This window comes from Phoxinus phoxinus, assembly GCF_949152265.1.
Source record: "Phoxinus phoxinus genome assembly, chromosome: 10".
In the NCBI taxonomy this organism is placed as follows: domain Eukaryota; kingdom Metazoa; phylum Chordata; class Actinopteri; order Cypriniformes; family Leuciscidae; genus Phoxinus; species Phoxinus phoxinus.
Window position 1 is genome coordinate 12,453,011 of NC_136885.1, and position 12,113 is coordinate 12,465,123.

A 12,113-nucleotide genomic window follows, 5' to 3' on the forward strand; every position below is an offset into this window, starting at 1 on the left:
TAAGCTGTAAACCATAATCATCAAAATTATAACAAAGGCTTGAAATATCTCACTTTGCTTGTAATGAGTCTATAATATATTAGTTTCACCTTTTAAGTTGAATTACTTTGAAAAACTTTATAAATATTCAAATTTTTCGAGTTTCACCTGTGTGTATATATACATTTTAGAGTCCTAAAAATGTATTACATTAATTGTAAAACAAACTGTAAATTAATAAAATTGGAATATTTATAATTAACATGCATTACTTTAATTCTGTCATGACAACTGTCGGAGATTGGTATGGTAATAGAGATTGGCATGGAAATGGATATTGCAATGTTAAAGTATAGATATATCTGCTACGCTGCTGCTGCAGAACAAGTAAGTACAGAGACTTGCTACTGCCAATACATTCAGACATTGCTGTGAGCATGTAAGACATGCTGCTGCTGCCGCACATGTAACATACATTAATTAACCCCCATAGCAGATCTATACTGGTGGAGCTGGGGAAGGTGCAGGGTTTCTGAAAATGCACTGCAGACTGCTAACAGCAACAATACCGTTTTTTATTTTTAAGTTGAGTATCAGCTTATTGGTCGCTGATGCAAAAACAACCATTCAGCTGTGCTATGTAGATAATAATGTGATCGCTACCAAATTAGTTCGACATATTAGCCTGCACCATCTAGAGTTTCCTGCCAGAACTAGGTAAATATACTAAATATGATATTTTATTGGGTAGAAATAACATTTTTGAGAGTGGGTCTGTGATATTAAAAATATCGGAGATCGTCGTTTATCCCGGCACCTGCTCCTCAGACGGCGCTCACACGGGTTGCCAGTTTGAGCACACGCAACAGGAACGAGCGCAATGGACAATGAAAATTGCCAAATTGGCAGCGTGCAGTAACACAGACCAAAACAATAACAAACATTCCAGCCTGGAAACACACATTTCAAAGTAAAATAACTGGCTGGAGAAGTGTTTTTCAGAGAAACAAGTATGTGAACTTAGCATGTTTCCTCAATATTTGCAAACATATTAGGTATTTTTATGCTTTAGTAGAGTGAAAAAGTTACATACAGCATCTTAAGAAAAAAAAAAAACTTTCTTAGATCGCAAAATTATTTCACATTACAGCTCATGTGTATATACACTATTTGTTACAATCTTTGATAACCGCATTTGAGACCCTCTCTCTCTGAGTTTTATTCTACTCCTGAAAACATTAAATAATGAGGTGTATTAATTAGTATGCATGGCACGACAAAGTGACATTAGTGACATCAAACACAAGTGTTTTACTATAGAGTTGATTAGAGCTAATGCAATGCAGATATACACACAGAAGCAGCTGTTCCTTAAACATAGGACCCCATTAAAGTGCAAATCATGATTCGAACAAGGAGATTAAACCTATAAATCTAAAAGAGAGAGAGTTTTGGATTATCTTTATTTAAATATTAAGGATAGGATGGCTTTCCGGGTGGCACAGTGCAAAAAATATATATTAGTTTAATACACATCTTTGATAATGAGCCAACTAGACCGCAGGTAGGATTCAGCTCAGTCACTTCAGTCTTGAGTTCCTGGATGCTTAGTTAAAAAAAATATATATAGCTGATTTCAGGCCAGAGAAGAATCCTGCAGTGCTCCACTGTCTTCTCCAGCATGCCACAGACAGCTTAAACCTTCTAATACTCAGCTCAACATGCATCTGTGTGTGTCGATGATAATGATGTTTTCTAAAGCAGAATAGCGTGTGTTTATGTGCGTATGGATAATAACAGCATACTCTAGAAGAGAATTTGTGTGTGTGTGTGTGTGTTTGTTGATGATAATGATACGTTCTAGAGCAGGAATTACTTTGCATGCGTGGTGTGCTGAATAAGACAGCTTAGCCCTGTTTGTTTCTTCCTGTGTAACAGGAATCATCGCTGCACGTCTCTCTCTGCCAAGACTCATCAAACAGCCGCCAACATCTGTTCCCTGCGAAGTCATCACTTATGAGACTTTTACAGTCTCTGGGCCAAACGTGATGCTCAGGGCATTTGCATAGCACCCCACTGAGAGAACAACTGCAGAGAGAGAAGCATGTATACTTACTCATGCGAGCACTCAGAGTATGAAGATAATGGGATTAATAGAATGCTAAAGGCCGAGCTCTGTGGATGAGACCATATATTGGTCTGTTAAAAAATACAGACCCAAAACAGCAGGGAAATGTTTTAATGACTCATCCTGCACTCATGACATCCACATAGTAGGAAAATGTCCCTTCCCTAATGCCACCTGTCACCAAATAGAAATAGCAGGTAGCAAATAATCATGATTCACAGCTGTGGTGCAAGCGGAAAGCTTTTGGATATTAAAAATGTCCTGCCAAGTCTTTTTTAAATGGGAAATATAGACACATGGAAACAGACTCCGCTTAAAGTTTTATTTTTTTATTTTTTTGTCATTTAATCACCATCATGTTATTCTAAATCCATACAATTTTCTTTAAACTTTGGAACACACATGAAGAAAAAATCAGGCTAATGTAATCCAATGAAGCGGTTAAATCCAAGTTTTCTGAAGAGACACAATCGCTTTAAGATGAACATATTTAATTCAGATACACAGAGCACATCTAATTTGGTAAAGATCAGCTCCAATGTGCTTGCTTGTGAAGATGAATGGAACAACAGGGGTAAATGACGACATAATTTAAACTTTTGGGGGATTCCATAGTGATTTCATTCATTAACTAAATAATTTCATTTATTATAAATATAAAATGTTGTGTTTGGCTTGCTCCTCAGGCGGTGGCCATGTTCACAGAACTGATCCGAGAGAACTTCAGGAGCAGCAAATTGAAGCAGTGCTTGATTCCACCACTAGGGGAGCTGCTGTATCTCACTGCTACACAGGTAAACAAACAAACATTTGGTGTAAATAATAAAATAGCATATGGGCAATTATTTACTTGGGGTGTATTTTTCAAACTGTGTTGTCTGTAAAAATCTGTTGCAAATTATTTTTTAAAACTTAATTATTATAATGACTATTTTACTTCTAGCTAATATATAAATATAAGGTTGTATTCAACCCCCAGAGACTGTAATAATTTACAAATGTAAGCTTTTCTAAAGATTGTTTATTTTTATTGTTTTATCTTTAGCAGTTTAGTGGCAGATTAAAGTGATTGTCAATGTATAATGTACTGCCTATGAGTTAAGCCTTTGCAAACTCAATAACAAAACTGAATTATCTTGGGCTCTTACAGTACACGCACATACATTTATCCCATGCATGTGCTGAAGTTGAGTAGCAAATATGGCCAAGTCAAAAGAGCTCTTACTAAAGCTTTAGAGAACCAATTGTTTTATTACATTAGAAAGTCTATGGATACCAGAAGATTTCCAAAACACTAAAAGATCATAGAGACACAGCTGACAGCCTTATTCATAAGTTTAAAATTTGCAGTACCAAAAAACCATTAAGGGTTTTGAAGAAAAAGTATGGCGGCAAATCAATGACAATAATAAACGAGCGCACAGCTGATGCTGGCGCGCGCGGTAAATGACTTTCGCGAGCGAATAACAGATCTACACGCGAGGAAACGGGAACTCGCGAGCTCATTCAAGCCCTGCGCACGCGCAGACATCTCCTCTGCACGCAATTCAAGCCCTCGCGCGCGCGCAGACATCTCCTCTGCACGCAATACAAGCCATCGCGCGCGCGCATGATCATTCCCCACGCTCTCGCGCTCGATCTGCTCTCGCCTGCTGCTTTTGCTCGCTCGAACACTTTTATTTTTGGCAGTCGAGGGGCGGGGCTTACTGTTTTAATAACCTCAAATGTCATTTGTTCTTTCCCGGAAGTCACTTGTGATTGGACGCCTGTGATTGTCAATCAAGAGCGGCAAAGGCACGACAAAAGCTGGTTGTCAACCACCGTTAAAAACAAAGAAGAAGACAATCACTTGACTTAAGACATGGCTTCATTAACGGAGCAGATGCATGCGAGTTATCACTTAATTTGTTTTTATTTTATTTATTTATTGTTGTTTATTAATGTGTAATGTGATTTAATGCATTGTTAATATAGAATAGATTCTTACCAGAAACTACACTAGTCTTAGGGGTAGTGATTGCATTCTTGTGTTGTTAAGAGATATTTACAGACTGTAATGACACATTTCCATGGTTATTCGCATTGTAAATCTACCAAAATGTTTACAATTTTCTACATTTTAACACTATTAATTGTGTTATTTGTATTCAAATATTTTTTTTAAAATTGGAGCAAAATGGGAATGCAAAGATATATATGCTGTAGTTCACCACTACATAACCACTATACTCCCTCCCATTCACCACCATACGTTTACCCAACCAAAATTATATTGGTTCTGAGAACCTCAGAAATGTAAAAAGTGTCCATTAAATAGTTGTAAATCTAACAAGGGCTTTGGATGAAAGATAAATTATGTGTTTATATCAATAAGCAAGAGTTGTTGCACTGTAAAAATTAAAACATAGATTTTATTTATATCTAATTAATAAAAATGAGGCAACAGATTACAAGCAATATTATTAATTAAATTGAACAAATTAGAATTGAGTAATAATTAATCAAATGAATTCCTTAAATGTTAACCATTTAAAATGAGTAAAAATTACAAAATATATGTTATTGCCAACATTGAAGACACCTGATGTTAACAAGCAGTTTTTTGTAATTTTTACTCATTTTCAACAGCATAATATTTGCATTCCCATTTTGCTCCAATTTTTAAAAAAATATTTGAATACAAATAACACAATTAATAGTGTTAAAATGTAGAAAATTGTAAACATTTTGGTAGATTTACAATGCGAATAACCATGGAAATGTGTCATTACAGTCTGTAAATATCTCTTAACAACACAAGAATGCAATCACTACCCCTAAGACTAGTGTAGTTTCTGGTAAGAATCTATTCTATATTAACAATGCATTAAATCACATTACACATTAATAAACAACAATAAATAAATAAAATAAAAACAAATTAAGTGATAACTCGCATGCATCTGCTCCGTTAATGAAGCCATTGTCTTCTTCTTCTTTGTTTTTAACGGTGGTTGACAACCAGCTTTTGGGTCGTGCCTTTGCCGCTCTTGATTGACAATCACAGGCGTCCAATCACAAGTGACTTCCGGGAAAGAACCAATGACATTGGAGGTTATTAAAACAGTAAGCCCCGCCCCTCGACTGCCAAAAATAAAAGTGTTCGAGCGAGCAAAAGCAGCAGGCGAGAGCAGATCGAGCGCGAGAGCGTGGGAAATGATCATGCGCGCGCGCGATGGCTTGTATTGCGTGCAGAGGAGATGTCTGCGCGCGCGCGAGGGCTTGAATTGCGTGCAGAGGAGATGTCTGCGCGTGCGCAGGGCTTGAATGAGCTCGCGAGTTCCCGTTTCCTCGCGTGTAGATCTGTTATTCGCTCGCGAAAGTTTTTTACCGCGCGCGCCAGCATCAGCTGTGCGCTCGTTTATTATTGTCATTGATTTGCCGCCATAAAAAAGCACAATATCATTAAGTGGAATAAAATGTTTGATCAGAGCAATTGAAAAAAAACTCAATTTACAAAGACTTGCAAGATGACCTGATGAAAGGAGGAAAAAACATTTAAATGCAGAGTATAAGAAGCACATTAGACAAGCACGGCCTTCATGTTGGGACATCTTGCTGAATGCCACGATTGACCAAGAAGAACATAAAAGGGCAGACTTGAATATGCTAAAACTCATTTGGATAGACCTCTGGATTTCTGGAAGAATGTTTTATGGAGTGACAGTGTATGATCCATAGACCAGCGGTATATCTGGTGAAAACAAGGCAACGCTGACGAGCAGAAGAATATAATCTCTATAGTCAAACATTGAGGCGGTCCAGTCTTGTTATGGGGAAGGGGAAATCTTGACTCTATGAAGGATGTCATGAATTCTTTGAAGTATCAAGCCATTTTGGCAGCAATAGTGACTTATAGTGGACTTTCCTGCAGGACATCCCAAAGTATACATTCAAATCTAGTTCAGGGATCAGTCGTAGAATGTTCTTGAGTGGGCTGACAGTCTGCAGATTTAAATCTCATTGAAGAAAATTGGTGGAATTTGAAGAAAGCAGTGGTAATGTGAAAACCAAAGATTATCAGTGATCTGGAAGCTTTTTCAAGAATTTTGAAGAATGAGCCAAGATTGCAGTAGAGGTGACAGAAGCTTTTACTCTGCATTTATTTGAGGTTATAAAGAATAAAAGATTCTGCACAATTTGACTTTTGGGGGTTTCATAATTTTGAACACGAAGGTTTAGAGCCATTTATTTATTGTTTCAACTTTCTCAGAATCACTTTCTTTAATAGTTTACTAATGCCTTTGTTGAATTGTTTTCATACAATTTTGTTCTTGGCAGCAAAATGTCTTGCAGGTCAAGGGGGTTGAATCATTTTGATTGCAAATATGCATTTAAGTTGGATAAGTTGGTCTTGGAATTGCTATCAAAAATTAGCTTGAACTCCAATAACTTGTAATAAATTTTATTTAATTTTATACAAATCATTTGCAATCGATTGATTGATAAATCTCAAATCATAATGTAAAATTAATAACATTTCAAATTTTTTGTGATGCACTGAAATTTTGGCAACCAAAAATTAATTCTCGGCCGAAACTGTTTTGGAGGGCCAAAATTATTGATTGAAACATTTAATTAGCACTTACCAATGGCGTTCTGTGGATAAGATAAAACAGCTGTGTGGATGCTAGGGCTGGGTTGACAATGTCGTTTTCTCATTTTTAATTGGTCTTCATTTTGATGAACTGATTTCAGTTAATCATTCAGTCTGTTTTCAGTTGACGGATGAACAAAACTTCACCTAAATATTACGATTAATAGATGGCAAGTTTTCTACAAATAACAAGTCTCATGTAATCGCTCCGTCTCTATCAACTGCGGAAAGACATCAATAAAACAGCTTGTAAACGATGTCACGTAACATTACATTTATTTCAGGAAAGCCGTCAACCTCCATAGCCTGATAGTCAGCAAAAAAAAAAAAAAAAAAACTCTAGAGATGCAAATATATGCACTATATAGCGGATTCATTATACAAAATTTTTACTTAATTACTAGCCCCCGTTTTTACTAGCCTCCATTTAAATGTTTATATTTCAACAAAAAATTGGAGTAGAAAAATTATTCTATCATTATAAACTTGATATTAAAACTATTTAGAACCGTTATACTTTTTTTTTCTACATAAATACTTTTTTTTCTACAAAAAATTATAAAGTACATTTTTATTTACATTTAAAGGGTAACTAAACCCTAAACCAACTTTTTTTTAAGTTAATGATCTGTACGAATGGGGCTTTATTAATGCTGTTCATTGATTCAAGTAACTTTTTTGACATTTGAGTATAAAGTGTTTTAATTCTACAATATATGGTGTAAAAACGTCTGAGTGCTGCCCTCTTCAGGTTGAACAGTGGCTACTGCAGTTGAATTTTCCTATTGGATGTTTGCAGTGGTACGTGACGTAAGCGATGGCAGGTGACGTCAGCAGGTTCCAGCTCACCACGCCCTTGGCACGAGCTACCATCTTGTTTCATCAAAAACACTGTAGCGAGTCAGGAGTTGTAATTGCGAGTATTGAAAACGATCAGGATAAAGTATTTTAGCATCTATTTAGCATAGCATTATATAGTTATTTCGATTGTTTTGTGTAGCCTAGGTAGTATTTTAGCATCTATTTAGCATAGCATTATATAGTTATTTCGATTGTTTTGTGTAGCCTAGGTAGTTAATTAGCATAGTTGTTAGTGTAGTATTGTTAGAAGCATGGTTAGTTAGTAGCATAGTATTGCATCAGGATAGCTTCAGGTTAGCGTAGATTTATCTGTATTTAGTACAGTGGTCAGGATGGTATGTAGGTGTAGTGTTGCTGGTTGCAACAGCACTGCTGGACTGCATAGCTTTCCAGCAGACTTGGAAATTAGACGCCAGTGGTTGCATGCACTTGGCCTGGAAGACCGCGAGTTCCCGCCTAGAGCTGGAGTGTGCAAACTGCATTTTAAGAATCATTTGTAGTTGTAGAGGGAGACTTGTTTTTCGCTTAATTATTAACACTACATCATACCAAAATTAACCTAAATGTATGGGTTTTAAATGTTTGATAGTTCCGTTAGCATTTGCTATGAGCATTAGCCTAATTTAGCCATAATGCTAATGTTTTACCATTCAGACACTGGCCCCATTCTGCCTTGCTTCGCTAGCATCGTCGGATGCCAATCGCGATGCAGGAGTTAAGACCGCAGCTTGAGCCAGCGGCTCGAATTGATATGGCTCTGGCCCTGTGTCCACAGACAATTCACCCTCCTCCACTTCAGGTGAAGGTGGGGGAGAAAAGTCCTCGACTTCAAATGACCGCTCTGTTGCAAAGCTACTTGCGTCACTCCAGTCACTCTCCATTTTAGCGAGTCTGACAGCAGCTGTCAATTAATCCGTCACTGCGGGTCTCAGGTCCCCCCACACCACCACCCCCGCGCTCAGCCCCGCCCTCGGTTCGTCCCCAGTGGGTGGAGTCAAATATTGCCAGTGGGTGGAGTCAGAGACCAGGGGTTTAGTTACCCTTTAACACTTGTCCCCCTACCCAGACTTTTTAACCTTCCATATATAATGAAGGTATGAAATGAATGAAGTAAAGACACAAAGTTTAAAGCTATTATAATATCTTCTTAAAAGGGGTCCTGCTATGTGTTCTTTACATTTTTTACATATCAACTCTCTTTAGTGTGTAATGTTTCTTTTAGGGCTGCACAATATATCGAAATATCGCAAATGTATATATCGCAATATGCATATTGCAACCGCTTGCAATAAATGGGGTCATGAACAAAAGACAAAGGTTTTTTTTAGCGTTAATAAGTATCAGGATATATTTAATTAATACAGTGAAAACTAAGCAATGTTTTATTTTTATATTTTATGATTCAGTATCTTTTATTAAATAATCCTAATGTAGGATATCCTGAAACCCTGTGGTTTACACTGATGTTAAAATAACACTTCTTATGCTACAGTAAAACGCTGATGTTCACTTTCAGAAGTTATAAGGATGTTTTCTTGTCATAAAAAGAATATGAAACACATGTAGGTTATATCATTTTAGATATATTTTAAAGATAATTTATGTTAATTTTACACACTTTAAGCATTATCGTATCGCATATCGAATATCTCATTATTTAAGGAGTTATCGCATATCGCATTTTTCTTCAATATCGCACAGCCCTATTTTTGACCATGAAAAAGGACTGCAAAGCTACAAAGCACAAATTCCACTCCAAAGCAAGGTATTCTCTATATCAGTAAGCGCTGATTCACCTTGACTAGTCTTGAGTTTTCTTCTGGGAATGTGTACATCAATAGACCTGGTTGAGTGTTGAAACTCGCAGTTATGGTAAGGGGCTGGACATTTGCTCAAAGCTGTTGACCAATCAAAACACACTGGTCCAGCCGACTAATCAGAGCGCACTGCACTTTTCGGATGGAGGGGCTTCGTAGAGACAGGAACTAAAGGTGAAAAATTATGTTTGTTTTTTTTTATTGTTTTTTTTAACATTCATACATAAAAGCCACAAAACAAAATCAAGACCCTGAAAAAGGGCATAATTAGTATATATATATTTATGATATTACTATATGATATAAAAAAAATATTATCCTGGACAAAAAAGTTCCTCTAATTAAAGAATCATCTATAATTCACATATCATATCAATATTCACATGGGTTCAATTAGAGAGGTAAGAGGAGTAAGAGGTAGACTGTCTATTATATTGAAGTAATTATTGATCAGTGCACGACTTCTAGGGGGACTAGCCACTCGATTGCGATCCCAAGAATGGATCCGTATGCTCAATGGCCTGAAATTTCATACAGCTCAGTTTGCTTCTCATAAATGTCTTACAGACAATATTCGCCCTCTGAGTATTCCATGACATTTAAAAAGCTCCCTTATGAGGAGAGTTTCACACAACCTCTCAGACCTCATTAACCTCAACATGAGAACCACCTCATAACCGACGCAGTCTGGTGCATCATGCGTAACCTTCAACATCATTTTAGTATACTGTAAAGATCACTGCTGAAAAGTGCACACCTTTTATTCGCATTTACCCATGTTACCTATAGTATTTGCCATTGCAACACTGCATTTGCCAGCTATAACACAATGCTTTGATGAAAGTCAGTGTTTGGGGATTTTTAGCATCACACATTTTCAGCAGCCTGTGAATGAGGTCTAAAGGTGTAATGAAGCACAGCCTCTGGAGTCCATAAACGGCTCATCACAGCATCATTTTACCTCATTACAGCTAGTGTGATGAGATGGCCTGTTTTCCCCAAATTTGTCCTGTGTTGTAGACATCTGGTCATCCTAATCTGATCGCTGTATTGATCGCTGTAAGGGACTCGAGGTTAGCTGATAACATGCTTTGTTGGGCTTATTTAGGTGTGTATCTCCTGTACAGTGGTGTTTTTCAGGGTCATGCAGTACAACAGCACACGCAGCTTTTATTGATCATATTAGCTCTGAGCCCAGGGGGAGGGAGAGGGACACTGTGGCCTTGATTGGCTTTATCTAATGACTTTTCTCTACTCCTCAGTTCTAGTGTAATGCGAGCATTTGGTGTGTTGACGCCTTGAATTTCAATAGCAGCCCAGGTGAAAAACTATGACATAATGAATGGGAGTGATACTAGATAAGCCATGAAAGCATACACGCACTCACTATTTCAGTGTTCTTCAGTAAAACACAAGCGTAATGTATTTGTTCTTTAACATTAAGAAAAAAAATGTACCCTCAGTTTCAAACATTTTGCGGTGTGGTCAAACAAACAAACCACAATAAAACATGATTTTTGATTCTTTCTTAGAACTTGTTTTTCTAAGCCATTTTTGCAATTTGCAAAATTGCCTGTTGACCAACTAGTCCCGAGGTGGACGTACAAACAATTTATCGACAAATTAGAAATGCAATCTATATTTTGTAAACATTTAAAATAGAAAACAGAATAAGACTGTCACACCAAGGCTCCAAAAATGTAATGGTGGACTCTCACACAGGTAACGTTTTGAGCACGTATAGGCTCTTCGTCAACATTGGAAATAGTCAATAGAGCATTGATTGGCTATTTGTCAGCATAGATGTAAGTTAGCTCTTCTGAGATTGTGTTGATGTATTTGGCATCTGTTACTTCTTACTCCGTTCACAAGTACAAATGAGCAAGTGCTGTAATTTATTTGTGGACTTCACCCTTATACCTGCCACACTTTTGATTAAAGTAATGCTTGAAATATGCTTTGGATCAAAACAATACTTTTACTTGTTAGGTTTTTTTTTTTTTTTTTTTTTTTTTAAATGAGCACAAAGCAAATTACAAACAATACGACTAATACAACAGAACAAAGAACGGAATGAATAATAAAATGTTAAAAAAATACTGCATTCACTGTAGGAATTTAAATATACATAGATTTTTTTTTAATATACAAAAGTTAAGAGCATTAAGTTATTTTTTATAATGTTTTTTTATAACGCCATTTTATAATTTTGTATACAATGGCAGTTATATTAGGCTGCTGTCACTTTAAGACTGAATGGACAGATCTAATGTACTGACATTCGTCCTGTTTTTACACAACTGTTAACGTTCACTTAAGACATAGAGACTGTTTATCTGAATACTGTGCATGTTGACATAATTGTGTATTTCACCATTCAAACGCAATAAGCTGCAAAAGAGAACTGAAAGAGTGGTGGCTTTTTCCATGGCCTATTGGGCTTTGTTCATTCTTTTTAACATCATGCACATCCTTCTCTTTCTTTATCACTCTAAAGTGTTAATAACTTTAAGTAGTACTGTGTTATGCGGGTGTATTTTCATGCCGGATTATAAATGATATAGCAAAATCATTTTATATTGTCGTCACGATATATATCGTCATACCGCCCCCCCCCCTAATTAGGAGGTATAATAGAGCAAATGATGCCTATATTTGAATGGGGATTTTAGTGTGGTACATACAGTATTTT

At 36.6% G+C, this 12,113-nt stretch overlaps 1 protein-coding gene across 2 annotated transcripts in view; it reads left to right on the forward strand.

Moving 5' to 3' along the window:
* The window catches only part of ulk4 (unc-51 like kinase 4), a 180,324-nt gene that overhangs the window by 20,112 nt on the left and 148,099 nt on the right, over window positions 1-12,113 (forward strand). For both annotated transcript variants that reach the window (XM_079626094.1, XM_079626095.1), the window contains exon 18: window positions 2,794-2,901. In XM_079626094.1, the coding sequence (XP_079482220.1) occupies window positions 2,794-2,901 (108 nt within the window). The remainder of the gene's footprint in view (window positions 1-2,793; window positions 2,902-12,113) is intronic.